Here is a 26,454-nt window from a genome sequence, read left to right as displayed (position 1 = left end):
CGTCTATATTAATAATATTGAACAAGAATATGAAGAGAGCTAGATGCAGGGTGGTCTCCATTTTTTGTCCCATTGTAGGAGGGTTCTCTCTATTGGAACAGCATCAAGGATTTCGAGTCCGCATTCAATTTGAACCAGCAAGACAGGTTTACACCAACACCTGCAAAAGAAGACACTGCAACATCCATAACAAACGACATCTTCCGCTTGTCATCAAGGATCCAATGTCACAACGATACTGCCAAAGGATGGGCGATCAGCTGCAAAGTCGTCAAGACACTTGAGTGCAAGGTTGACAAGCTCGCCGACGCTCTGGCCCTCGGCTTCGGTTGGGTGGAGAGCCGAGTCCAGCATCTCAATGCATTTTTGGTTGTTCGCAGCCTTTCGCGCAGTTCTTTTCAGCAGAATACCGGGTTTGGCTGCAGTGACCAATTCCAGTAGAATCATGCCAAAGGCGTAGACATCCGTCTTGATAGTCATTCGGCCTGACTCAAGATACTCGGGACACATGTACACCTTTGTGCCCTGAACGTTCTGCGTACGAACGTAGCTCTTCTCATCGAGGTGTTGGGCAGCGCGAACGAGACCAAAATCAGACACTTTGGCGTTAAAGTGCGCGTCCAAAAGAACATTGTCCGGTTTGAGATCAAGGTGGAACAGAACATGGTCAGGGAAGGCTGTTTGCACGTAGTGCATGCCGCGGGACACATCAGCCGCAATGCGATGACGCTGGGCCCAGGTCAGTGGAGGTGTGTTGTTCTTGCAATCCAAGCGATCGCGAACAGAACCATTGGGCATAAACTCGTACACCAAGCAATACTCATCGTGACTGTTGGCATAAGACAGAATCGCAATAATGTTAGGGTGACGGAACTGAGACAGAGTGTCCAATTCTGATTGAAATGCGACATAGTTGTGGATGGATTCAGCCGACACGCGCTTAATGGCAACACGAGGGCCAGGCAAGGTGGCGCCGTACACGCGACTAAACGCTCCTGTGCCGAGCAGAGAATCGGCATCAAAATTGTTCGTGGCGGCGACAAGAGTTGCGAGAGGAACTTGCAAGATGGTGCCGTCAAAATTCGATGCGGATCCAACAGCGGGCTGATTGCGCTCGAAAACATCAATCCGATCAAGAGCTGCCTTGAGTTCATGATCCTTGGCAGCGAGCTCCGAGCGAAGTTGCTGCAGGTCCTGGAGGTTGGTAGCGAGTTCTTGCTCGTTGGTAGCGAGCATTTGATCCTTGACAGCGAGATCAGAGCGAAGTTGTTGCAGCTCTTGCTCTTGGGCAGCGAGCTCCTGCTCGTTGGTTGCGAGCATTTGATCCTTGACAGCGAGATCAGAGCGAAGTTGTTGCAGCTCTTGCTCTTGGGCAGCGAGCTCCTGCTCGTTGGTTGCGAGCTTGGAGCGTAATTGCTGAATCTCAGTTGTTGGTTGCCAGCTTGGAGCGTAATTGCTGAATCTCAGTTGCAGCCTTTGCTGCGGCACCAGCTGCAATCTGAGCCAATTCCAGTTTTTGCCAATGCAAGTGAATGGTTTGTTGTTCAAGCGCTTTGTGCAAGAATCCAGTCAAAAATGCAGAGCCTTACAACAATGTACAAGTGGTATTGCCCGCTTGCCTGAGTGCAGTGGTTCCAGCGTTGCTCAGGAAGTTATCTTTCAAACTGCAAACATGTCATTGTTTCATCGGCAGATTGTCGCATGAGCTCACGACCTTCAGAGCGTCCTGAAGCAATCAATGCTTACTGGAGGTCAGTCAGCGTGGTGTTCACTTTGAGCGCCTCAGCAATCACTTGCGCTCCAGCGTCGCCAATCTGGTTGCCATTCAGTCTGTACATGCCTTGCATCAGTGAGCACTTTTTACTGTGCTCTGCTACATCACCACCCACATACAACAGTACATGTGAGTTAGCTTACGCGAGATGAAGCAAGGTCTGGTTCTCTTTGAGAGCTTCAGCAAACGCCTGCGCTCCAGCATGGCCAATTTGATTCTCGTAAAGGCTGTCCATCCCTCCAACAGTGAGTACCCTGACTGCCCTCTGTTGGATCGCCATTCTCATGCACCAGTCAAAGTGAGATTTCTTACCCGAGACCAGTCAGCGTCGAGTTTGCTTGAATTGCCTCAGCGATTGCTCGAGCTCCAGCATCGCCAATTTGATTCTGACCCAGACTATCCAACTCCTCCATCAGTGAGCCACACGTAACACCCTCTATTGCATCACCCATTCTCATGCATCCGTCAAAGTGAGATGCTTTACAAGAGTGTGTCCAGCGTCGTGTTCACTTTGAGGCCCTCAGCAATTGCCTGGGCGTCCGCATCGCTAAGCTGTTTGCCAATCAGACTGTCAAATTCGTCAGCGCACGCTCTGTCACGCTTGCTTTTCCATAGACTCGGCTTTTTCTTACTGGAGCACTCCACTCGCATTCTTGGCAAGTTCAAACAGCTCGCGCTGAGTTGGATTCATACTCTGCATGTGGAAGCGAAATCTGGAAACAAAAATAAAAAAATGGACTGCACATTTCCCGATTCGTACTTTTGGCTCTTCTGTTCATTGTTCGTGAGCTAGAGCGGAGAGCTCAAATGCATGTACTGGGTGTGTTCAATCTTGGTTGTAACATCAACGGAATCGCCACTGAAGGCTTGCGCTGTACGTGGCGCTGAACAAACAGCCTAGTCATGCTGCTCCGAAAATGCGAACAAACCGCACAGCCAACAAACAAAAACAGTCAAAATACAAATACAAACAAATTCAGCTTAACAGCAAGAGCCCAGTACTCTGCGAGAGCGAGGACAGAGAAAGGTTGAGTACAGGTGGGGTTTGTTGGTGCCAATGACGGTCGCTCTGGCTCAGCTGAGGGGGAGAGGCTCTGACATCCAGCCTGAGTCTATGGTCATTCGCACTACATTAAATAGTTTCGAGACTGATGCCAGCACGAATAAGCCGCGCAGCAATTGCTCATTGTCATAGTTGACATCACAGCGGGAAAGTCCACAGAAAACCAGCGTATTGAGATGAATTGGGTGTTTGTTCAGTGAAGAGCAAGCAATGAAGGGCGAGCCTAGCAACGAAAATCGGGGCTAGAGGAGCAATAAGAGATCAATCCAGAAAGAAATCATGAAATTGCTGCTGTGGTGTAATTCTGCACTCAGAAATCAACGACGAGCGGTTACAACAAAAGATAAGAACATGCTCAAGCTCATCATCAATCGAGGGCAATGACCGTCCAGTCACTGCCGCGAGCGGACTGGAGCAGCCCGTCCACAGAGGACGAGGGTCCAACAACGGCAGCGCTGGCACGTTGCAAATTGTTGGCGAGATACTGCTGCGCAACGCGCTGAACGTCGGCAATGGTAGTGGCAAAAATGGCGTCGCGGGCGCGTTGGCGCATTTCACGAGTGTATCCCGACAAGAAGAGACCCATGCCACGCTTGCCGGGAGACACGGGAGAGTCGACCGCCGCCAGAATGCTCAGCTTTGCGTCGGCGAGATGCTGGTCTGTCACCGTGCCATTCGCGCTGCTGCCGTGCAAGACCCATTGGATGGCATCGTGGAAGCTGTCAAATGTGCCGAGAGCACGGGGATCGCGATAAGAGTAGAAGGTGAAGACGCCGCGACCGGCGTTGGCACCTGCACCGTACGCGCCGCCCTTTTCGCGAACTTCACGCAGCAAAAAGTTGTGCGTCAAGATCCGTGCAAGGATTTGCAGAGGAACGTGATCGGCGTGAGTGGCTGGCACAGACGGGAAGGCAAGCGCGCAATGGTGCACGTTGAGGAACGGGAATGGGAAGAACGTCTTGCTCGGCTTGTAGAAATCGAGCTTGCCCGCACGCAGCACGTCAATACCCTGCATCAGTGTGGTTGGTTTCACGAGGGAGGGCAAGTTCGCAGAAGTGAACGGCGCTGACGATGGGCTGGCGGAAATCGCTGAAGCCGACGTGGAGGCATAGGCAGGCACGAGTGGCTGAATGACAGTTTGCAGAACAGTGTCTCGCACGATGGGCATGCCGGAGGCATCCGAGTTGAGTGAGAAACGGGCAGTGCCACGCAATCCCAAGCGCGATGGGCTCGACGCGCGTCCGCCAGGCAGAATCTCGCGAGCGAGATCGCGCAGCAGTGCAAGCACCTTCTCCGTCTGCTCGGGCGAATCGCGCACTGTTTGCTCGAGCGATCGAATGAATTGCAGCTGCGTGATGCCACCATCCCGCTCAAAGATGGCTGCAGCTCCGGACAGGTTGCGGGCAGCATAGGTCATGGCGTACTGGTGACCAGAGTCTGCAATCGAGTTGATTTGCTGCGACATCATGCCAGCAAGCATCACCAAACGCTTGGGATCGTCGAGGCGCGGTCGGAGCATGGCGGTCGAGAAGAGGTCGAGCGCACGGTCGGCGTACCGGTCGAGAAAATGAGATGCAAACAGCACGCCTTGCTCAATGAGCGTGTCGTCCAGTGGGTTGACGCAGTAGTGCGCGGCTGCATGCGTTCCACCAGAAACGGTCTGGGTGGCGTTCGAAAACTCGCGGTAGTCCATGTCTCCCGCTCCCATCGCCGTGAGCACTTCCATAAACAAGGGAAGGTAGGGCTGTACTTCGCGCGCAAGTGCGTGCTCCATGGGATACGTGATGATGCCGTGCAAATACGAGACACCGTTGGTTGGCTGCGTCGATGTTTGCAGCGTGAGCGGCGCGGCTTCCGGGGCAGAGTACGCTGAAGGCATCGAGATCGCTGCCCCAGTAGCATTGAGACTCGAGAGACGTTGCTGCTGCAGCGACACTGCTGGCTCGGGGAGGACGGAGGTGGTCACTGGCGCATGCGACTGGGATTTCGCCGCCACATTAACGCGCTCGACCTGCACAGTGTACTCGATGGCCTTGCGCTCGACATCGTCGACTCGGATGATGGGGAGGCACGACAAATCCTCGATGCGGTTTTGCTGCTGCTGCAGCTCGAGACCTTGCTGATGCAGCTTTTCCTTTGCTGCGTCGTCCAAGAGCGCAACGTGCCGTGCAAGTCGCTCGCTCTCCTCCTTCAGCAGACCAGCCTGATACCCGGCATCGGGGCTCATCACCGCGACAAGACGGTGGGGATTGGTGAGCAAGTGGCGCCGGACGAATCGCTGGATAAAGTCGGGCTGAGTGGCAAACTCGTGACGGAAGCGAGCGATCGCCTCGTTGAAAGCCAGTGTCTCTTGCATGGGAATGTGCTGGACCCAGTTGCCAACCAACATGGATGCCAGAGACAAACCAAAGTTGCTCGACTGGTGCTTGAGGGTGATTTCGAGCTGATGCAACTCGCCCTCGACCAGCTTGGCATCGATGCCGTGCACTGCAATGTGCGACAACGTGTCGTCGATGAGCTTGACGATCGCATCTGCGTCGGCCAGACGCACGTCCTTCAAGCCCACGGCAAAGCTCGGCTGCTGCTCGGACGTCGAGCAACCAGTGTTTGGCGAGAACGCCAGACCGAGACCCGATTCGAGCAGTGCTCGGTAAAAGGGCGTGGATGGGCCACCTGCAAGCGTTGCCCCAACAATGCGGGCAACCAACGTGTCGTACACTGACACGACATCGTGCATGACCCAGGCGACAGAGACCACGCTATTGCGGCGATCTGAAGCAGCGGCTTGAGGTGCACTCGCTTCGCCAACGCCGGGAGGGGCGCTCATTGTGCCGTGCGAAGGCTCCGCATCATGGTCGTCTTCGACACTCCCACTGAGCTCTGCTGCAACGGCTTCCTCGTTTTCCGCGAGTTCGGCAGCTTCAGACGCGTGAGGTTGAGCCAAACCCGCTTGTTGTTGGCTGGAACCAGACTCTGCCTCGCCGCCTCCAACGATCGGAGGGCAGGAGAGCTGGACAGTGCGGGGCTGGGTCCAGCGCTGCTCGGAGCCCGATGCGTGTGGTTTGAGAGGTTGGCGCCCGAAGTGACACAGGGCCTCGCGCTGGACCAGTTCCAGATGCTCTTCGAGCGCAAGGTCGCCGTACGAGAAGAAGAGCGCGTTGCTTGGATGGTAGTGATCGCGATGGAAGGCAATCAAATCGTCGTAGCTCAAGTCGGTGATGGCGGGAGGATCTCCGCCGCTGACGTTCGCGTGCAGCGAAGTGGGATACAAGGCTTGTTGGACGCGAGTGTTGTACAGCTGGTCGGGGTCGGACAGAGCGCCCTTCATTTCGTTGTATACGACTCCCTTGAAGACAAGTGGAGACGCCTTGTTCTCGACCGCAGTGTTTTCAACGCGCCAGCCCTCTTGTGCGAAATCCCGCTCACGCAGAAGCGGAAAGAAGGTCGCGTCCAGGTACACGCTGAGCAAGTTGCGGTAATCTTGCCCGTTTTGTGTCGAGAACGGATACATTGTGTAGTCGCTCGCAGTCCAGGCGTTCATGAACGTTGCGAGCGAGCGGTTGAGCATCTTAAAGAAGGGATCGCGACACGGAAAGCGGTTGGACCCGCACAGCGTCGTGTGTTCAAGAATGTGTGGCACGCCCGTCGAGTTTGCGACAGCAGTGCGGAAGGAGACTGCAAATACATTGTTTGAGTCATTTCGGGCCATGTGCACATAGTCTGCACCCGTTGCGTCGTGCGTGAGATGGACGGCGGTGAGCGAAAACTCCTTCACGAGCTGAATGTCGCGCACGGTGAATCCGTGAACCTGCTGGCCAATAACGAACGGCAATTCCAAGTGAGAGGAGATTCGTCGAGGTGCGGTCGCGGGAGCAGGAGCAGGTGCATGAGCAGCAGCAGCACTCGACATGGCACGTCGTGTCAAGTTGAAGTTCGGATGCTGCACTCGGCGCGACGACCCCGTGGCAATACTGGAAGGTGTTCGAAGCCCATTCCGAGTGGCATTTCCAGTAGGTGTTCGTTGCACATCCGTGCCTGGTTGAGCGAGTGTCGTCTGTCAAGCAGCAGCAGAAGCAGAAGCAGAAGGTCAGCCAAATGTCAGACTCCGAGCCGTCTTCGCCAGCACCGAATCAATTGTCAGGGCATGGAAGCGCAGACTGTTTGCTTTCGGGTTTGGGTTTCCGACCGATCCCGAGTGTGGAGTGGCGAGATCGTCAAGAGTCCAGTGGGGTTGGAACGGAGCAAAAAGCCAAGACATTGCCCTCTGGTTCTCGGCTGTGCTTTTGGCTTGCAACTCAGACCGCCAGACAGATCAATATCGAAAGGGGACGGGGGGCACATTACCAGATGACGAGTGGTGCCCACGGTGGCCAGGCGGCGAGCGCTGGATGCAGCCAACAAGGCGAGCCGAGGCGCTTGTTGAAGCCCAAGCGATCGAGCCGCAGACAGCATCGAATCCAAATGGAAGTGGTACGGAAAAATTACAAGAGTGAACAAAGAGTGCAAAATCAAGGAGAATGGGTGAGTTGGGGGAAGGACTGGAATCGACGCAGCGTAACGCACCGAAACAAACCCAAACCGACAATTTCATCGATTCAACCAAAAAAGTGGTACAATAAAATTTGTGAGAATAGTTTGGAATGGATTGGGGCAGCAATATGGAGCGATCTGCAGTGCGAACGCTGACATCTCGAATCAGTCGATTCCAGCTCGATTCTACTGCCAAATGGCCCAATGCAAATCGTATCAAGTCGGTGTAGGAAAGCTGGTTAATCCGCTGCATTCAGGTTGCAGTGCCTTTGGCTCATGGGTTCGAATCCCATCGCCGACATATTCTTTTTTGTTTGGTTGAGCTTTTGTTGCTTTTTTTTTTTTTTTTTTTTTTTTTTTTTTTTCCCCGGCTTGCAATCATCGTCTACTCGAACGGCAGCTGTCAATTGAGTTGATTGTGGCTCAGCAATCGATGATGTATTTGAAAATGCAACCAAGCACAAGCGGAAGGGAAAAACGCCAAATGTCAGAGTTTTTCGTGTGTTCAATCCCTCAATTTTGCAGCAAAATTTCGTCGTGATGACAGTCCCTACAACCGTTCATTCAATGACAAACATGGCTCAAATATAGCTTTTTACTCGAGTTACTTGAAGGTGCAGCTTTGGCGACTGGAGGGTGGAGGTTAATCTGCATTCAAACAAACTCAATTTAAGAGTGTCCAGTATTGGTCCCTGGAATGCGAGTGAATGCTGCCAGCGCTTCACAGACTAGGCGTCTGCGCATTTGTGATGCAGTGATATCAACTGCGATGGTCTGTCTCGTAATCCACGAGTCGCTATTAGTTTCGACGTTTGTAAAGCGCTCTTTGAACAAATGCAAACGACTCGACCAAAGGCCGCAACTCAAGGTGCACCATTCTGCCAACCCTTTTCTCAGCATTCCAGCCCTACTCAGCTTCACCGAAATGCTCATGACATAAATACTGTGCTTCTCGGAATCCCACAGGTCGATTCTTTGGAGCTATTGGACAGGGAACGAAGTGGATTGTTAAATTCAATGTTCATTCTGTACACGAGCATTCACCAACGCTTCCCTTGCCATTCTACTGCTTCACAAAGCATCAACTGCATATTTGCTTATTTCCACACGCTCTTTATTCAATGTTTTTTTTTTTTTCCAGTCGTTCTTCCTTCCTTCTGAGATTGGCTGGCCAATGTCGCTGCAGTCAAACACCGCGCGGGCACCTGCAACGACCGCCACGCTCCCGACTGCCGCGCGCACGACCTGCAAGGCATGCACAAAGGACACGACAAACACACCCTACATACAGGCAAGTGCGAACACGGCCGACGAGGCGAGCCGAGCCGGCCTTCTAGGTTTGCCCCTGCTTTGATCATGTTCAGTGCGGTGTCTAACTTTGGACTGCTTGTTCAACCATCAGTGTGCCGAGTGCGAGAATGTGCAACTGTGCGTGAATTGCTTCACTCAAGGCGTCGAAGTCGAAGGAGTGACGTGCAATCACCGAAACACGCACGATTACAGGTTTGCAGCCAACCCAGCAGCAATCCTTTGGCATGGCAAGGTCAATCTCACCATGTCAATGTTTGGATTTCACAGGGTGATTGACAACTATCAATATCCTGTACTCGAAGCCGGATGGACGGCGCAGGAAGAGCTCGCATTACTCGACGCGATCGAGCACAATGGCCTTGCATGGGAATACGTTAGTGAAGCCCTTGCAACGAAGGTAAGGTCTGCTTGGTGTTCATTAGGAGATTGGTTGATGCGTGAGGGTACGATCAAGTGACAGCAGCATTTGGAAGCTGATACCATACTTTGTCATTTTGTTTGCGTTTCATTCAACAGACCGCGCAAGAGTGCGAGACCCACTACGCAAAATTCTATCTCTGCCATTCGCAAGCACCGTTACCTGATACCCGCAAACTTCTTTGTCGCCATTTGATTCTACCAGCAACCTCAGAGGTACGTGGAAGGAGGAGCTCTACAGAATCGTGACATTTCACTTGCACGCGACTCACTTTGTCCCCACCAACAATGCCTGCGCTTTGCTTTTGAAATCTTGCAGCTCGACGAACCAGTCGCAGACATTCCCTTCAGCGGAACACAGACCGAGGCGTCTTCCTTGATTAGTACCGCGCCAAAGTCTCTCGGGCCTGAAGTGGCTGGGTTCATTCCGCTCCGTGGCGACTTTGAGGTCGAGTACGATAACACGGCCGAGTTTCTCGTGAAGGACGTCGTGTTCAACGATGAAGACTCTGACTTGGAACGAAGAGTCAAACTTGAACTTGTCTCAATGTACAACGAGCACCTTGATGAGCGACTTGCGCGAAAAGAAGTTGTTCGAGCTCACGGCCTTCTGGATCGTCGAAACGTCGCGCACCCCAACACGGAGGCCGAGCGGCAATTGCGCAACCAACTCATTGGGCTGGCCCGTTTTCAGTCGTTCGAACAACAGGAAGGGTTTATTCAATCGTTACTCCTTGAGCAGCGGCTTCGCAAGCGCCTCGACCAGCTCCGCGAATATCGAGCCAATGGCGTGCGCACCCTCGCTGCAGGCAAAATCCATGATCTCGAAAAGGCCAAGGTATGGATTGCTTTTGTGTCTGTGGAATAGCGAAATTGTGGTTGGGTGCTGACCTCCGCTCGGCTCTGGAATCTGGCAGCGAGCCTCTGAGAAATCTCGCAAAGCATCACGTCCAACGCCCAGCTTTTCCTCCCTTGTGACCGCGAACAGGTATGTGCTCTACTCCTCCGAGTAGAACCGCTGATGCTCCAAGTAGAAAACACCTCATTCACGTCCGCTTGTCGTGTGTGTCTTGTCCTTACTATTCAGCCGGTACCCGTCAAGCAGCTCCTCATCATCATCGGCAGCAAAGGCGATGGTCATTTCAAACCTCCCTGGATACGACCAGCTCACAGAAGACGAGAAAGAGATCTGCGTCACGCTGCGGTTTGCTCCCAACCAATATTTGTCGCTCAAGAGTACTCTAGTATCCGCCTGTGAGGCCAACGACGGTCTACGGCTAATAGACGCTCGCGGTCTGATTCGAATCGACGTGCACAAGACGCGTCGGTTGTGGGATTTCGGCATTTCATCTGGATGGTTGTGGTCGAGCACTTCCAAGCAATCACAGGGTTGATTCAGTATGGAATCACCACACAAAGGTGCCACTGCAGCAGACTTATACTTGCAATACACAACGTCCTGTGTGTGTGTTTTTTAAAGCGCTGTTCTCAGTACAGTACTTTGCCCATATTTGTTTCGTCTCAGTCTTTTGTTTTCTTTGTCACACTCTATCATTTCCTCCAATGTCCGAAAGCGCTCCCGTCAAGAAGTTCGAGTGTAACTACCATTGTTGTGTTTATTTGCTCCATCCATTGTTCAGTGAGGTGCACCTGCCATAGTCATGAGCATTGTCAAAAACTCAGAGCGGCTTGTTCCAATTGACTTTTTTGCAAATTCAGATCTCGACCACACCGCTGACATCCAGTTGCGTTCATTTTTCACCATTCACTTTGTTTGGTTCATGTTTCAATGTTTCCAAGTATTCTTTTGCTGCCTGATAGTGATGATCGTGCTGACTTGACCTTTTCTATTGCGCTTTGCATTGGGATTGTTACATCATTGTGCTGGTGACGTGTTGCTTCCCTCGACCGAACTCGATCTCGATTCACTTGTGCTGCGTAGACTGCACTCATGTAAGCACACTGATACCTGGCAAGCGGGGCCTGGTGGTGGTGGTGGTGGGGGAAGCGCAGTGCTATGAGGAGCCTCATCTGAAACGCACGCTTAACACAGGGGGCGATTCGCTGGCTGAGGCGTTCGTGCAAGTCGTCTATGCAATGTACGGATACATGACAGACACTGACAAGGCTGATATTGTGCATCGAAGCGGAAGGTAACAAAAAGTGTGAAAGTCTGAGAGGTCGTTTTTCTCAGAAGGTCATCCATGCTTGCTGACATCCATGCTTGCTGACAACGAGACGTGTCACTGAATGTACACAAATGTCGATCTGGGCTGTTGGCGTGACCTCGATACGCTCTTGTTCATGTTCATGGACGAGTTTCTTTTCAACTTTTGCACGGAATTCTTGGTTGTCAAGACCATTGAGATGATTGAGTTTGATGCGACCAACTTTAAAATCAAGGCTATCGGGCGAGGAGAGACATTTGACAAGGCAAAGCACGGCCAAGGCACCGAGGTCAAGGCCATCACCTATTCCAACATGCAAATCCACCAGGACCCGGCCACCGGGAAGTGCGACATTTACGTCATTGTGGACATTTAGAGCATGGGATAGCGTGTATGTGTATGGTTAACAAGTAACATGAGATTTTGATACAATACAGTTAGCGTTGGGCACTAGATTAATGTACAGGCGGCGCAGGCTTTTTCGCAAAAAACTATTTCGCGCAACGATATTGTCGAATGAGTGACTACGCGCAACAAAAAACACACACATTACGCGGGAAGCACTCTTCTCACCGATAGGACACGACCTGCGGCGACTCGAAACTTTTCGGTGGACGTGAAACTCGCGCTTTCTGCAATCCACCTTGGGAGCTTGGCTTGGATGTGAGGTTGGAGAAACCGGTGATCGAGAAGCAAGATGGTTGCATAGTCTTTCGAGTGTCGAATCGCGCGTCCTGCATCAGAACAAGCAGCTGGAATGAGCACATGACCAGACAACGCGGCACCTTCACTCACCAATCGACTGGTTGACGGCCCTCATGCAAAGATTGAGATAGAACTCTTCGCCAGCGGCAGTTTCGTCGAACGATGGCGGCTGAGTAGCGAGGTACAAACCAAGATCGAGTTAAAATTCAACCTACACAATATGGGAGGCAAAGATTCTTCTGCAACGCAACCCCACCTACCAGTTTATTGGTCTTGGACGAGGCCAGGGCACGAACCTTGGCCTGCTCATTCAGGTAGCGCATCTTTTCGTTGAGCTCGGTCGAGTACATGTTGGCAAATGGAAGACCGACCATCACAACACAGCTGCTCAACAAAACCCCATCCGGCAGGACAAGTGAGAAGTTCAGCTCAACACATCAACATGACACCACCATCGCAACAAGTCTCTCGCTGACTCACCGGCCAAGCCCGTCACTAAAATTGATGCCCTCGCTCAGTTTGCCGCCAACAACACAAAACAAGATGGCTCCATTGCCAGCTCGGATGCACTCAGAGTACTCTCGAAGCACAGAGTCGACATTGCCCGCCACGCGCGGCTCTTGAAACACGCGCTTTTTCAGTTGCACTTGTTGCAAAACCTCGGTTTGCCGCCAGCGGTCCAAAACCTTGGCCATGTAGTCGTATGACTGGAAAAAGCAGACAACGCCCTCGGGCACCCATGCCACAATGTCACACAGTGCACGACCGAGCTCATCCATGACCCTTGTGTCGTGGCGAAAGCGGAAGGAAAAGTCAAACTTGACTTCGCCCGTCGGTCCAAACGCAAGCGCCACCGCTTGGAGATTCTCCACCGGAATGATGTGACCGCACGAAAACACTTGGGTTTCGGGAGTGGAAGACGTGGATGTTGGAGCTGCAGCCACAGAAGCGAACGGCTGCGCCGATGCAGCACTAGCTGAGGCAACCGGAACAAGCAGGTCGGGATGCGAAGGAGGCGCCAACAGCTGGTTGGCAAACGCATCCGTCGGTTGCATTGTGCCACCCGCCAAGATTACTGCGCGGGCACTTCCCACGACGTCGCGAAAGTGAACGCCTGGATTGAGCATGACAAAGCGCAGTGTGGACTTGCGTGCATCCACCGCCGAAGCGTCTTCTGCCGAGGTCGGTGGACGGCAGGCGGTCACGATAACACGCCCGTCGCTGTCATTGTTTGCGAGGCTCATCAAGAAGCGGAGCACGTACTGCAGAGCAGAAACGTTGCGTTGGAAGACGGGCTCGCGTCCGGTTGACGTTGTCAACACGGTTGTTTCGCCTTCCTCGCTGGCCATCGATGCTGAGCTGGCCAGCGTGGCTGGGGCACAAAAGCGCTCGGCAAAGCCATGCAGCTTTTTGGCAATCTCGCTCTGCTCGCAGAAATTCTGCAAGTGAAACAGGTTGATGTTGTCAAAGTTGTTGATCCGAGCAAAGTCGTTGATGGTGAACACTGCGCTGTGCTCGTCCGCAGCCCCCGAAGCGGATGACTTGCTTGACAGATGGGCACTGGCGCCCGGAGCTCGCTCAGTTGAGGGCAGTCCAGTCACGCTGCGCTGCATGGCACGCATGACAAACAAGAGTTGGTTGACAAATCGCAAGTTGCTAAGACTCAGTCGCGTGTTGTACTTTTCGGCGTACTGCTCCAGCTGGCTTTGAGCTGCACGGATGACTGCGAGGGTGATGGTGACGCTGTAAATATCATTCAGTGTTTCCATCACATTGTGCGCCTCGTCCACGATCACGACTTGATTGCTCAGGTTGATTCCAAGCGCCTCTCGCGTCGAGTGATGCAAAAGCATTTGGTAAGGCAGAGCCACCAAGTGTGCAGCACGGATGGCGCGACGGGAGGCATAGTAAGCGCAAGCGCCCATTTTCTTTCCGCGGTTGACCAGCTCTTCAATGTCCGTCGTATGCACCTAGCAAAGCGAGGAATAAATTGGGAACGTGAGAGTTGGATGCAGCCCAGCTCGTGGTTCAACTCGAGCCGCCCATTGCACATTCGCGTACCAGAATTGAATCACGAAGAGTTGAAACGCTATCATTGGTGAGATACGGGCAGCCTGTTAAGTGTGGTACAGGTGAGCACACCTCGCTTCCAAACACTTCAAACACTCCATACACGCACATCCATCGTGGTGCGCACCTTTCGCTTCCTTGGACTTGCTCGCATTCTTTCTCAAGTCGTCGCAGCGCTCGTTGATTCGCTCCACGGCTTCGAGTTTGCGAACATCGTCATTCACGCATAGATTCTTGCGAGAGCCGAGCACGACGACCTTGGTAGTCTCGCCAAACGGAGACTTGCGAACTTCTTGCACAAACTGGTTGAGCTGCGAATGCGTGCGACTGCAGTAGTAGATTTTTGCCACATCCGGGACCTCCTCGTCCTCGTCATCGCGCACGGCGCTGGCCTTTTTCTTCCTTCTTGCATCAAACTTGCCCGATCCAGCCTCACTGTCTGAATCAGAGTCGGATGCATCGCTCTGCTCCTTGTCGGGGGAGTAGTCGGACAAGATCAAGTCGGCCTCACCGTCACTGAGTGTGTCCATTTCGTCGCCATCGGAATCTGCCGCAGCGCCCGTCGCAGCTGTCGGGATTGACACTGGCTTTTCCGATCCAGCGGCGAGGCGTTTGACGGATGCTTTGGACTGTGAGAGCTTTCGTTTCACCTGGGCCAGTCGCTCTGTTTGCTTCAATAAAAGCTCTTGCTCTTCTCGGATGCGACGCTCATGGTTCTCTCCAGCCTTCTTTGCTGCAAAGTCCAGCACCCAGTCTGGCTCTGCATTGTCTTCGTCAGCAGCAGCAGCAGCGGTGGTCTCCATTCGCGATGACGAGGAGGAGGAGCTAGCGGCGAGTCTGTCGTCGACAACGCGACCGGCTCCGCCACCCGCACCACGAAATGCGTCAGATGCACCAGAGGGTACTCCTGGCGCGACTGAGCCTGCTGGCTGCACTGGCTGGTCTCGGCCCTGCGCCGCGGCGATCAGCGAGCCGCCAAGCCGCACCTGTCGCGCCTCGTGGTCCCGCAGCCACGTCAAGGCGCCGCAAATGATGCTCATCGATTTGCCCTGTGCACATGTACAACACAGGACATTGCAAGACGGGGGAGTGAGCGTGCAGGAAGCCGAGCGGCGGTGTTTGGATTGCTTTTTTTTTTGGCGGGAAAACTCGCGAACGAAAACGTACCGTCCCTGTTGGGCTCTCAAAGATGCCAAAGCGGCGGTTTTCGATGGCAGTGTAGAGGGCCTGCATGAGCTGGCGCTGGATGGAGTATGGCTGGAACGGGAATGGGAAGTCGGTCGGCGGCACGAGGAGCGCGTCGCTGCTCTGAGTCGTTTTGGCGGGAATGGCTGGAGCAACAGAGCTCAACGACGACGACGACGACGACGATGCCATCCACCGCATCGACGACGCGTGTGCCGCCATCGCTCAAGTATCAGAGTTGTTGTGATGAGCAGAAGAAAAACAAGAAAACAAAACAACAAAAAAAAAGTGGTGAGGTTTGAATGACTGAGCACAGTGAAACACAAAAAGACTGAGCCAACTCAGACAACAGAGATCGGTCTCAGACGACCACAGCCGAGTTTCATGAGCGATCGTACCAGTGACATTCTCCAATGAAGTTGAGCCCCCAACTGATTTCGAGCCTTCTCGGTTCACTTCTCTCAGTCTGTCACTTCTCAGTCACTTCTCAGTCTTTTTTTTTTTTGTTTTTGATTCTCTTACACACCAATTCTTCACGATGGCTGGCTGGACGGACGATGGCGTTCCCCCGGAGCTCGAAGACGCGCCTGCACTGCTCGAGACCAAGCTCGGCAAGCTCTGCGCAATGATAGACGCAGCAAAGTACATTACCGTGTTCACTGGCGCGGGCATCTCGACGTCGTCGGGAATTCCGGATTACCGCGGAACAACCGGATTGCAGATGACGCGGAAACCGCTCGTCGCGCTTGGTCTGAGCGAGCAGAAGGAGCTCGATTACATTATGCCGACCTATGCGCACGCGGCCGTCGCAGCGCTCGCTCGCAGCGGAGTCGTCAAGCTCGTTGCAACCAGCAATCACGACGGCCTCCACAACAAGGCAGGCACCCCCGACGAGGTCATTGCCGACATCTTTGGCAACGTTTACACGGAAAAGTGCGACAAGGCAAGTCCTCATGTTGAATGGAGATGTTTGGGGCGGGGGGACAAGGGCAGGAGGCTTGGAGAGTTCACTGACGTAGGATGAGTGATGATGACGTACAGGCTGGATTCCGAGTCCAGCGAGGGGGAATGGAGTGCGCAGCGAGTGATTTGGCTTGCGTTTTGGCGCGGATGGGGTTTGGACGGCGCGGAGACTGCGCGGGGGCAGGCGTTTGGGATGATTGGGATTGTGACGAAAACTAAAAGTTAGCAGTCCAACCAAACCGCAAAACCGCATCTGAGAATGCTCAGCTCACTGGAAGAATGTTGGATTACGCGAGTCAAAACAATCGAAGGGGGTTTGGGTGAATCACCACTCATTCTCACTGTCAAACTGCCAAACTGTCAAATTTTTGCGCTGTAGTGCAAGACGCTGTTCCATCGCAAAGTGATTGTACCAACGCTGGGCCGTGTCTGCGATAATGCAGCTTGCCGAGGAACGCTGCGCAAGACTGGCACGCGCATGGGCGGAATGACTCCGCCAGAGCCCCTGGCACGTGCGGACGAGCAGGCGCGCAAGTCAGATTTGGCGATTGTGCTCGGCAGCTCGCTGTTGGTGTCGCCGTTCTGCCAGCTGCCATTCCTGGCCAAGAAGACAGTGGTGGTGACACTTCAGGAAACGCCGTATGATTCGCAAGCTGCGCTGAAAATCAATACGCGTTGCGATGCAGTCATGCGTCGCATTATGGCACACCTCTCCATGACCGTCCCGCCGCTGGACTACACGCAGCCATTTTCCATCCACTGGCAGCAACGAATGGACGGTCCGAGCAACACCTGGCAAATTCGCATCTCCGGCGACCCGGCGCGTCCTTCAGAGCCTCCTCGCTGTGTCCATAGCGTCATGGCTCGAGTTCGACCCCTCTCGGGCTCCGGTGACGACGCAACCAAAGTGACCAAAGAAATCGACATGGACGACCGCACCGGCGAGTTTATCGGCACAGTCACCGTGCCCGCAGCGCACGAGATTGCGCTCACCATTGAATTCAATTCTGCCCTCGACCCGAGTTCCGCGTTGTCCACCACTCGCCACATCTCGCCTCACACCTCCTCAGCGGGATCAGAAGTGCTCGAGTTTGTCAAGCATGTCCCGTATTAAGACTGCAAGCGATTTTTTGAAGACTGCAGCGATCTTGTTTTTTTTTGCCAGTAGTTTAGGTTTCGCTCAGTGTGAAATGAAAATTGCAGTAAAACATTCACACATACCAACATGCAAACAAAGAAAGACTTGCATGACACACGTGATGTGATTAGTCAAAGAATTTTTATGAGAATGTGAATGCAAGTTTGTCTTCACTGCTTTGATACAGTTTGCCAAAGAACGCCACGAACAAGGCTTCTAGCGACGGGCGTCGCGATAGCCTCTGCCGCTTCGTTTCGCAGCATGCTGAGAGGGCACAAACTCTTGAGATGCACGAATCTTCTCGGCCCTGTTGCGCTGATTGCGTTCTGCCCAGTCCTCGCGACTCGAGGCGACGGAGCCACGTACCCGGGACTTGACGCCGCCCCGACCAATTCCGGCAGAAGCAGAGCGATCGAGGTCCAGACGAGAGCCCACGGCGTCTCTGTCTTGAGCAAACCAGGGCGTTGGCACGGTGGCACTGGACCCAAGGTCATGATTGGGCTCATCCTCCTGCGAATGAGAGCGTTCCCAGCCTCCTCGTCCTTCTCGTCCTCGAGTATGATGACGCGCCGAGGGTGCTCTGGGTGAATCATCACCAACGAAACTGGCGGAAGCGGAGGAGGCGCTGTTTGAACCAAGATTCCTGACCCATCGCTTGCGCTTGTCTGCCAGGCGTTCTTGCTCGGTTTGCAGCTTTTCAAGCGCTTTGAAATTCGAGTCAGGCTCATGGAGCAGTGCTCCAAACTCGCGCGCGTTTCGACGCATCTGCGAAATCTCGCGCTTGGTCTCCCGAATTTCCTTGCGGTCAAACTTTGGCAGCTCGTCCAGAAGGTTTTGGTGTTTTTTGGGTCGCGAGGCCTGGAATGCACGGTGTGCCTTGGCACTGAACGTCACGGGCTTCGGATCAGTCCACAGCTCGGAATTGCCCAAGGCACGACATTTGTCGACAACTTTCCGCCAAACATCCGGTTGTCCGAGAGCCAACGCTCGAGTGCGCAGCATTTGCAACTGTTCGGGACGTGGCACATGCTGGTAAACATCAACCAACAAATTAAGGTAGGCGACGGCTTTATCGAGGCGATCGGTTCGAGCAGCCAAGTGAATCAAGTTCAACGTCAGCTTCAGGTCTGCACCGTGGGTGCCGAAAAGCACGCTGTTGCGCTCGTTGAAAACGAGCTCAGCCAGGTCTAGACGCCTTGACAAGTTGCACGATGCCAAAAGAGACCGGAAGGTGGTCGCGTTTGGCTGGACTCGGAAGCGATCCACGAACAGCGTCTTGTACGCGGCCAACGCGTCGGTCAGTCGGCGGTCGTTGAGATAAATGAAGAGAAGAGCATTCAGAATGGCAGGAGTCGGCAAAACATCAGCCGAAACCATGTCGTTCAGCATGGCATGTCCCAAGCCAACAAGCATTCTGCCAAAGGCAGACGGCGGCGGCGGCTTGGCGGTTGTAGAGTCTTCTTCTTGCATGGCCAGCACCCTGGCTTCCAGGGCAGCGGCAGCTTCTTCCTCGTCCTCGGCGAGCAGCTGGACTGAAGCGATGGCTGCTTGTGCTCGAACGCTACGAACTCTGCGCTCATGCTCAATCATCGCATCGACGGTGTCATGAAAGACAGAGAAACGGGGCAGAAGCGGAACTGGCGAGCGCAGAAGAGCTGGAACAGCGATCGCTGCGGCCACTGGCGCGGCTGTGAGGGATGCGGGGTCGGGTGATCCTGGCAGCCCGGCAAACTCGGTCAAAAAGCACAAGTCCGGACGGGCTTGACTCGGGAAGAAGAGGTGTCGCTGAGCCAGAGATGCGTCCACCCCATGCTTGGCCACAGTCTTGTGCCAGCGTGCCTCGCGCTCCAGGACGATCGCAGGAGCTGCGGCCGCTGCACCAATGCCAAACTCGTACCTGTGGCCCGCCCGGTCCACCTTTGCTCGAAGCGCCTTTGGAAGGTCGGGCGGATCCAGAATACTCAACCTATGTGCGTGAACAAGACGATGTTTTTCAATGAGTTGAGTAAAGACCCCCCGAACAGAGACAGAGAAACGAGACCAACGAGGCAAACGAAAACCCCCCCCCCCAAAAACAAACATTTCAACTCGACAAACCGACAGCTCCATTGTTTGTACCTATCATGCTGCAAAATAAAGTTGTTGGTCGATCGCTCAGTGACATCTTCAATCGGCGCGCCTTGAATTTGCACATCTGCCTCATGCGCTGTGACTGTGGGAGGAGCGAGGGCACTGGCGTAGGTTTTCAGCATCAGCTCGACAATGCGAGGATGCGGGAAACTGACTCCACTTGGCGAAACCGTGTCTCCCGCAAAGCCCGGAACGCTGGCAAGCACACTCCACAGCTGGTGAGCGACGCGAATGTTGCCAGCGACAGACGCGGCATGCATTAGCCCTCGCAGCGTGGATTCTTCAGGCCTGTAGCCTCGTTCTGCCAGCTGTGCGCCAGTCTCGAAGGCGGCGGAAAAGTAATCTTTGCGTCGAGCGTACGCGCCAATCAGCGCCACATAGGTGCTGTCGTTCGCCACATGAGAGAAGGAGGACATGTCCTCGGAGATTTTCTTGGCTCGCTCAGCAAGCTGCATCTTTCCTGCAGCCCGGATGGCAATGTGACAGAGCTCTTGACTAGGTCGCTCGTGCAGCACTTTAATCATCTCATCATACAAACCGAGAACCGCCTCGAGCTTGTCTTCGTGGTAGAGCCCCGCAGCGACCGTATCGAACAAGGGCTGCCAAAAAAAAAACAAACAAACAAAAAAAAGGAGACCACGGCAAAGGATGAGAACAGGCAAGGAATTGCACAAGGTCGACAACTCATCCAAATAGCATCCAAGAATACATACAGCAGACAGGGGAAGCTTGTCAATCAGGGCAAAGTGAGAAGTCAGCACTGTCGAGGCTTCAAGCGCGCGATCCTCCGAGCACAGCCGGCGCAACAATGCAAATGCTGTTTCGACAGACAAAAACCGCTGCGTCTTGCGCTCGTGCTGGATGAGTGCCTCAATCTCAGGAACCGACAGCTGCTCGGAAGCGCGCACGCGTGGTGTGACGGGCTCATCTCGAGGTAGTAGGTCTGCTGGACGAGGGACACTTTGGACGGGCAGCGCGTTGAAAATCTCGAGCAGTTGAGGGGTTAGCGGCGCGGGTGCTGGCTGATAAATGAGCTCGGGAAGCCGCTTCTTGTCGGCCTCGAAGGTGGTGATGGCTCGCTCCAAGGATTCTGCAACGCGCTGCGATTTCACAAAGAAGGATTCGCCGAGACCTTGCGAGGTCATTTCAGCCTGGGCGAGTGAGACGGGAGGCAGTGTTAAGAGTTGAAGCGCGTTTTCGGGGTTTGCGTCGGACGGGATGAGAGTCGGCCATTGCGGTACAGGCAGACCAGACAATACTGAAACGCTTTCCTGCGATTCTGGCGGCGAAGTCAAAAGCAACGCAAAGCTTTCTTCATTACTTGACACGAATGCATCCTCCTTCTTGAAGGGGTTGCTGGAAGAGGATGGATTATTAGTGCCAGACTCGGCCAGAAGCAACGGGGGTTGGTCTGCAAGGGCTTGGAGGCGGCGTGTTGCGGCAGCTAACGCAACACGAGCGAGCGGAGAGGGTGGTGCGATTTGCCAGGTGTCTCGAGGGGAAGGACGAAGCTGCGCGGCAACAACTGCAGCAGCAAAGGATGGCGTTGCAAGGAGGTGGTCGAGCAACGATGGCAGTGGCGTTTTGGTATGCTCACTGTCCAAGGCAGGAGTCGTTGTTGATGCAGCAGCGGGGGAAGCAGCCGAAACTCGCACGTGCGGTAGCGCCACAGAGTCGTACACTGTCCGAGCCATGTCCTGAATGGTGACTGCATTCCGAGTGCGCTCTTTTGCAGCAACGACAGCGTCCGTGGCAACGGCTTTAGCGAGTTGCGCAGCTGCCGCCGAAAGCTTTTCGTCAAAGTCATTTGACTGGGATGGCGCGGTGCTGTCACCCAGCAACGGGTCAATCGCTGGAGGCAACTCAAACACCGGGTCGTCGTCGCTCGGGGTTGGCATGTTCGGCGCCAGTAAATCAGCAAACTCGGCTTTCAAACTGCGATCGCGGCTATTTCGGGACGGGGTGCGCGCTGCATGAAGAGGCTGCACGGCTGCGCGGGTGTCGACACCGGCCTTGAGGGCGAGGGCTGCTTTGGTCAAGAAGGGCTTGGAGGTGGACGAACGGGCTTGCGAGAGCGACGCCACACTGCGCTCGGTTGTGGCTGCAGCCACCTGTCCCATGTCGTCCAGGGTGGCGGGAGCCGGCAAAAGATTGAGTTTGGCTCGCGCTGAATCGACACTTGCGAGTTGGGCGCGTTTATCAGGAGCAAGACTCGGATCGACGGAGGACTTGTCGGTTAAGGGGGAGGTGAAGAGCGATGATGCGGACGCGGCAGGCGGGGCTCCAAGCAATGGCAACGACGACTGCTTGTCATCAAGAGCCAGGTTGGGACGCGCACTATTATCGGAAATGGCACGCGGCGCAGCTGGCGAGGGCAATGCATATGAAGGAGGGAGCTCAGGAAGGAGCGTCAAGTTGGCTTGAGCGAGCATGTTGGAAACAGGAGATTTTCCTTCCGCGACCAAATCGGCACGCGCACTGGTCTCAAGGTTGGCTTTCAAAACGGCCGTGTCACGTTGCATCTGCGGGATGACAGCTCGGGCCAAGTCTCGAGTGCGGACTCCCGAAGCTCCAGACGAGTACGCTTGGACGATGCTTTCGATCGAGGCTGGCTCGCTTACTGATGCGGGTGGCTTGGGCATGGCCGGTGAAACTGGCTTGGTCGGCGGCTGCGCTGGTTGATGGGCGTCAGCCAATGGAAGTTTGGTCCCGCGAGAGGAAACTGGCATTGCCTGGTTTTCAATTGCTGGTGAATCTGATGCAAGAAGTTGGTTGACGAACGCAGTTTTGGCCAAGATGGCTTCGAGAGCCGACGCTGGCTTGGCTGTGGTATTGCTGGGCGAGTTTGCGGCATCGAAGTCCATACTCGAGGTTTTCCCGCCCAGCATCGGTAAATCCAGGCCTCGTCTCCGAAATGTGTACTTGGACGGCATTGCTGGGGCTGGGCTTTCTGCTTGGGCGGCCGGCACCCGAGCTGCGCCAGTGTGGTGCTGCGGAATTTCGTTCACGGTGGACACAGCTATTGGCTGGCTTTGTGACGGATGGCCCTCCCCAAATGCGTCGTCAAAATCTTGGTCAGCCTCAATTCGTCGTGGCGGCTGGCGAGGAGCAATCCGAGCATGCTCCGCTCGAGTTTGCGTCGAAATGGGACGCTACTGGCTGGCTTTGTGACGGATGGCCATCTCCGAATGCATCGTCAAAATCTTGGTCTGCCTCAATTTGTCTTGGCTCGCGAGAAGCCACCCGAGCATGTTCACCTCGAGCGGCTTGAGGAGGAGTCGGATGGGACGGTCTCATTGCTCGCCGGTTTCCGGGATAACCATCATTACGATACTCGCTCGTACGATACTCGCTGTCGCTTGTGCCACGCTCGGAAGCGCGCTTGAACGAGTTCTTCAGAATGAGTGTCGACCGGATCTTGGCTACGATTGGCCCCGCTCAGTCCCTGGACAGACTCCAAGACGCGCGAGTCCCGTCCGGACATCATCTGCTCATGATGGTCGGGTCGTCGTGACTTGGTGGTTGCCCTGCCGCGACGCCCATGCGCGGTGCTGGTCGAGTGTGGCGGCGACTGGGCAGCAGCGCACGCGGCGGCGGCAGAATGGAAGAAGGAGCCTCGTGGCGGGAACGCAGCAGCGGCGGTCATCACTGCGACTGCGACTGCCGGAGCGCCCGTCTGAGTGCTACCATGGCACTGCAGTGAGCGATTGTGCGCTGGCAGGAGGAAGAGAGCGGGCGATCGCGCCATCACAGAGGAGGAAGAGGAGCAACACCAGCCGCGCTGGCTGGCTTGGATGACGCTCAGCATGAAACAGTTCAGTCAGTTAGCTGCTGAGATTGAGCTACGAAGGATGAAGGACGGAAAGTGAAAACAACAAGCAGCAGCAACAACAACAGCAACAACAAAAAGAAATAAGAAGAATGAATGATAGCGAGTGAGGAAACTTGAGCAAAAACTAGAGTACAGAATCTGATCGACCGGAGTGGACGGGTCGCTGGGCAGCGAGCTATTGCATTGTACCTGGCCAGTTGCGACTGCTTTGTTCTTTATGGTAAGATTTGTTTGAGCAGGGAAGCTTTGCAAATGTATTCGAAACAGAGGCTATTGCGCATCTCCAAAGTTCCAAAGTTTGTCGCTACATGCATCTAACAACGAGCGATTCGAATCGCACATCTCGGGCAGACTTGCTGGGTTGAACTTGAACTTGCCAACCCACGCGGATTTGCCTGATAATAGGAGTACTCGCTGGCCAGAGCGTCGCGGATACGAGCGTAGAATCGACAAACGTCGCTTTCGCCGCGTATTCATATTGAACAGCACCTTGCTCATCTCGAACAATCAAGTCAAAGCCGTTGTCACCGATGCGGTGGTAAAGTTTTCCCGTGTCCCGAACCACTTGAATTGCTTTCACACGGGTCGAATTTCCATAGATGCTTTGTGGCACTGTGACCTTGACATGACGGTCATCGTACGGGTCTCGTTTGGTATGCTGGATGCCTTGCCAGTGTTGCGCTTCGTCCATAATGATGTCGGCAATCAAAAAGAGCTTTCATCGCATTTGACATTTAGGCTGAAGGTGTAATAGTGGTTGCCAAATGCTGAGAAACAAAGTTCGATGACATCGTTGAGCGACGCCCATTCATCATACTGTATGATTTAAGATGCAGCATGCGATGCGCTCAACACTAGCAACTTGCAGTCAAGCTTCATTGATGAAAACCAAGTTTACAGTATCAAAAGAAGGAATTTGTTTGTACATCCAAGAAGGAGCTGATCGCTCGGGCTGGGCATGCCTGGATTGATCGGTGCACAAAATCCACGTAATGGCACATCAAAGATACGATGCAGTCGCGATACCTGCGTACGTCGTCGGCGCGGAGGGCGTTGAAGGTTGACGCGAACTTGCGGCAACCACAGGAGTGATGTACTGGCCAGAACCCGAGATCGCGTAGTGTTCGACTGCTGGTTCGATAGAATCGTAGTGTGCGCCCGGAGCTGGCGCTGTCAGGACGCTATAGTTTTGAACATCATCGTACAGCGGGTTCAGCGGGTTCAGCGAGGTGGGAACCACCGCGTTTTCTTTGCCAATCCACTCATTGCTGCTCTTCGAATGGCGGCGCCGGCGCAGAACCACAATCACAACAATCAAGATAATCAAGAGCAAGAGTCCGCACCCAACCACAATACCAACAATGAGGGGAAGGGACGACGAATCACCCGAAGCGGATTCAGTATCGGGCCCATCGGCAGATGGGTCTGTCGTATGAGCGGACGCGATGGCGGAAGAGCCTGCCAAACCAGGTGCGCTTGAAACAAGTGCACCGGTAGTCGCCGCAACCGAAACGGCAGGAGTGTTGCCGGCGGCTGACGCAATGGCTTCTGAGGCAAGTGAGGAAATCGATGCCAAGGACGCCAGTTCATCGGACGCGATCGACGCGGAGGAAGCAGAAGCCGCCGATGCGGAGGACGCTGAGGCCGCCGAGGCTTCGGAAGCAATAGATGCAGAGGATGCGGATGCATCAGAAGCCAACGATGCGGAAGAAGCAGAAGCCGCCGACGCCGATGCAATGGATGCCGACGACGCAGAGGCAATTGAAGCAGACGATGCAGAGGCTTCAGAAGCAATAGAAGCAGATGAAGCAGACGCGGCAGTTGCTGCAATCGCTGCTGGTGAAAGACAATCTCTGCCGACATTGACAAACCCGTCAAAGCAGGTCAAGCACTGCTGGGAGCTGCAAGTGGCGCAGTTTTGGCCACAGCAAGCCTGTGGTTCAACACTATAGCAGGTGACGCAAGATGCATCACACGCATGAGCGGCCGAGACCGACGCATCGTAAACAGAGGATGCCCAAGATGCAGACGAAGCAGAAGCAACTGTGGCCGACGAAGCCGACGCGATACTTGCAGAGGAAGCCGACGCGATGCTTGCAGACGAAGCCGACGCGATGCTTGCAGACGAAGCCGACGCGATAGTTGCAGACGAAGCCGACGCGATAGTTGCGGACGAAGCCGACGCGATGCTTGCAGACGAAGCCGACGCAGCTGAGCGAGAAGCAATGGTTGCGGACGAAGCGGACGCGATGCTTGCAGACGAAGCCGACGCGACGCTTGCACGAGATGCGGCAGTGGCTGCGGCGGCTTGCGGCGAGATGCACCGGCCTTCGAACAGCACTTGACCATTGTAACACTCGGTGCATACAGAGCCTGAGGAACAGTACAGACAGTTGTCCGCGCAGCATGCCGATGAACCATAACCAAAGCAGGTAGAGCACGCCGAGTGGCATTCTGAATGACAGACGCGAGGTGCGCGGAAAGTGAGTTGAACGGGGTTGATCCTGCAACGCAGCGAAAGATGCACATACTCAATGGGTCTCCTGCAGAGCCATACGTGCTCGGAGGAGCTCGCCATCCAAAGTTATTGCCAGTCAGATACACATTCGGATGAGTACCCTCGGGCACATCGAGCAGAGTCAGGCCTTTGAAAAAGCCCCGGGGGCAAGGTTGTCAATGCGTTGCTCATCAAGTTACTGTGACAGCCAAGCGCGATCAGCCTTTGTCGCTAAGCCTAAAAACCAATCTGATTTTTTTCTTACAACATAGACGTGCTAACCATGCCGTTGAAAGCACCCGAGTCAATTCGCGTCAGCTGGTTGTTGGAATAAATATTGCTGACATTGGCAGAGAATGTAATGAGCCGTTGCTTCCGGAGACATGCACATCAATTACAGGTAGGTCTGATGCTTACACTTCATAAAGGTGCTGTCTGCCCATAAGAGAATTGGCGTTGGCTGGAATGGAGGTGAGCTGAGTACCTGAAATGTCTCTACATGAAAAAAAAAAACCAACCGAAGGTCGAGGAAAATGAGCGCATTAAGAACGTGATGCCCCATATTGTTCATAGACTCACAAGTTGCTTAAACTATATCGATGTAAGGGAAAGTGGTCATGAACGGGACAGGAGTACATGAATTGTGCCAGCACTATCTTCGCATGTGCAGC

The 26,454-nt window shown here is 54.2% G+C and overlaps 8 protein-coding genes and 1 non-coding gene across 9 annotated transcripts; 4 read left to right on the top strand and 5 right to left on the bottom strand.

Annotated features, from left to right (window-relative positions):
* Positions 1–213: 213 nt before the first annotated feature.
* Positions 214–2,465, bottom strand: CAOG_07124 (hypothetical protein; the record flags this gene model as incomplete). The annotated part of the gene is made up of 7 exons (XM_004343798.2): positions 214–1,498; positions 1,590–1,664; positions 1,747–1,830; positions 1,918–2,001; positions 2,087–2,170; positions 2,259–2,342; positions 2,407–2,465. The coding sequence occupies 7 exons, from the start codon at positions 2,463–2,465 to the stop codon at positions 214–216; spliced, it is 1,755 nt and encodes a 584-aa protein (XP_004343848.2).
* Positions 2,466–3,012: 547 nt separating this feature from the next.
* On the bottom strand, positions 3,013–7,223 carry CAOG_07123 (presequence protease). Its single transcript, XM_004343797.2, has 2 exons — positions 7,182–7,223; positions 3,013–6,891 (listed from the first exon to the last, which is right to left on the bottom strand). Exon 2 carries the CDS (start codon positions 6,745–6,747, stop codon positions 3,205–3,207), a length of 3,543 nt encoding a protein of 1,180 aa, XP_004343847.1. The 5' UTR covers positions 6,748–6,891; positions 7,182–7,223; the 3' UTR covers positions 3,013–3,204.
* Positions 7,224–7,587: 364 nt separating this feature from the next.
* On the top strand, positions 7,588–7,668 carry CAOG_09786. The gene has a single exon. It is a non-coding gene; the product is annotated as a tRNA-Leu (tRNA).
* Positions 7,669–8,517: 849 nt separating this feature from the next.
* CAOG_07122 (hypothetical protein) lies at positions 8,518–10,603 on the top strand. Its single transcript, XM_004343796.2, has 7 exons — positions 8,518–8,658; positions 8,770–8,870; positions 8,946–9,075; positions 9,195–9,311; positions 9,415–9,933; positions 10,013–10,083; positions 10,183–10,603. The coding sequence occupies exons 1-7, from the start codon at positions 8,542–8,544 to the stop codon at positions 10,487–10,489; spliced, it is 1,362 nt and encodes a 453-aa protein (XP_004343846.2). The 5' UTR covers positions 8,518–8,541; the 3' UTR covers positions 10,490–10,603.
* A 490-nt stretch (positions 10,604–11,093) lies between these two features.
* CAOG_07121 (archease) lies at positions 11,094–11,639 on the top strand (the record flags this gene model as incomplete). The annotated part of the gene is made up of 2 exons (XM_004343795.2): positions 11,094–11,231; positions 11,415–11,639. Coding segments are annotated over 2 exons (363 nt in total), but the record flags the coding sequence as incomplete, so codon positions are not given.
* On the bottom strand, positions 11,635–15,386 carry CAOG_07120 (hypothetical protein). Its single transcript, XM_004343794.2, has 8 exons — positions 15,206–15,386; positions 14,166–15,087; positions 14,030–14,082; positions 12,449–13,938; positions 12,229–12,352; positions 12,059–12,137; positions 11,837–11,997; positions 11,635–11,754 (listed from the first exon to the last, which is right to left on the bottom strand). The coding sequence occupies exons 1-8, from the start codon at positions 15,269–15,271 to the stop codon at positions 11,719–11,721; spliced, it is 2,931 nt and encodes a 976-aa protein (XP_004343844.2). The 5' UTR covers positions 15,272–15,386; the 3' UTR covers positions 11,635–11,718.
* Positions 15,387–15,716: 330 nt separating this feature from the next.
* Positions 15,717–17,410, top strand: CAOG_07119 (hypothetical protein). Its single transcript, XM_004343793.2, has 2 exons — positions 15,717–16,166; positions 16,566–17,410. The coding sequence occupies exons 1-2, from the start codon at positions 15,762–15,764 to the stop codon at positions 17,298–17,300; spliced, it is 1,140 nt and encodes a 379-aa protein (XP_004343843.2). The 5' UTR covers positions 15,717–15,761; the 3' UTR covers positions 17,301–17,410.
* A 130-nt stretch (positions 17,411–17,540) lies between these two features.
* Positions 17,541–23,977, bottom strand: CAOG_07118 (hypothetical protein; the record flags this gene model as incomplete). The annotated part of the gene is made up of 6 exons (XM_004343792.1): positions 17,541–19,290; positions 19,443–20,053; positions 20,168–22,552; positions 22,789–23,254; positions 23,420–23,499; positions 23,627–23,977. 6 exons carry the CDS (start codon positions 23,975–23,977, stop codon positions 17,541–17,543), a joined length of 5,643 nt encoding a protein of 1,880 aa, XP_004343842.1.
* Positions 23,978–24,114: 137 nt separating this feature from the next.
* Positions 24,115–26,226, bottom strand: CAOG_07117 (hypothetical protein; the record flags this gene model as incomplete). The annotated part of the gene is made up of 4 exons (XM_004343791.2): positions 24,115–25,740; positions 25,818–25,905; positions 26,066–26,123; positions 26,201–26,226. 4 exons carry the CDS (start codon positions 26,224–26,226, stop codon positions 24,287–24,289), a joined length of 1,626 nt encoding a protein of 541 aa, XP_004343841.1. The 3' UTR covers positions 24,115–24,286.
* Between the last annotated feature and the right edge of the window lie 228 nt (positions 26,227–26,454).

This window comes from Capsaspora owczarzaki, assembly GCF_000151315.2.
Source record: "Capsaspora owczarzaki ATCC 30864 unplaced genomic scaffold supercont2.13, whole genome shotgun sequence".
Lineage (NCBI taxonomy): Eukaryota > Filasterea > Ministeriida > Capsasporidae > Capsaspora > Capsaspora owczarzaki.
Note: the sequence above shows the minus strand (reverse complement) of the source record. Positions and strands in the feature narration are given on the sequence as shown.

What these genes read in the sequence shown, in the direction of transcription:
- CAOG_07122 (XM_004343796.2), top strand. Translation starts at nt 8,542, where the DNA reads ATGTCGCTGCAGTCAAACACCGCGCGGGCACCTGCAACGACCGCCACG. An exon ending in TTCTACCAGCAACCTCAGAG is followed by an intron (nt 9,312 to 9,414) that starts GTACGTGGAAGG and finishes GAAATCTTGCAG; the next exon opens with CTCGACGAACCAGTCGCAGA. An exon ending in ATGATCTCGAAAAGGCCAAG is followed by an intron (nt 9,934 to 10,012) that starts GTATGGATTGCT and finishes GGAATCTGGCAG; the next exon opens with CGAGCCTCTGAGAAATCTCG.
- CAOG_07120 (XM_004343794.2), bottom strand. Translation starts at nt 15,271, where the DNA reads ATGCAGGCCCTCTACACTGCCATCGAAAACCGCCGCTTTGGCATCTTT. An exon ending in CTCTTCGTGATTCAATTCTG is followed by an intron (nt 13,939 to 14,029) that starts GTACGCGAATGT and finishes TCGCTTTGCTAG; the next exon opens with GTGCATACGACGGACATTGA. An exon ending in CCGCAGGTCGTGTCCTATCG is followed by an intron (nt 11,755 to 11,836) that starts GTGAGAAGAGTG and finishes TGCGCGAAATAG; the next exon opens with TTTTTTGCGAAAAAGCCTGC.
- CAOG_07119 (XM_004343793.2), top strand. Translation starts at nt 15,762, where the DNA reads ATGGCTGGCTGGACGGACGATGGCGTTCCCCCGGAGCTCGAAGACGCG. An exon ending in ACACGGAAAAGTGCGACAAG is followed by an intron (nt 16,167 to 16,565) that starts GCAAGTCCTCAT and finishes TTTGCGCTGTAG; the next exon opens with TGCAAGACGCTGTTCCATCG.
- CAOG_07123 (XM_004343797.2), bottom strand. Translation starts at nt 6,747, where the DNA reads ATGTCGAGTGCTGCTGCTGCTCATGCACCTGCTCCTGCTCCCGCGACC.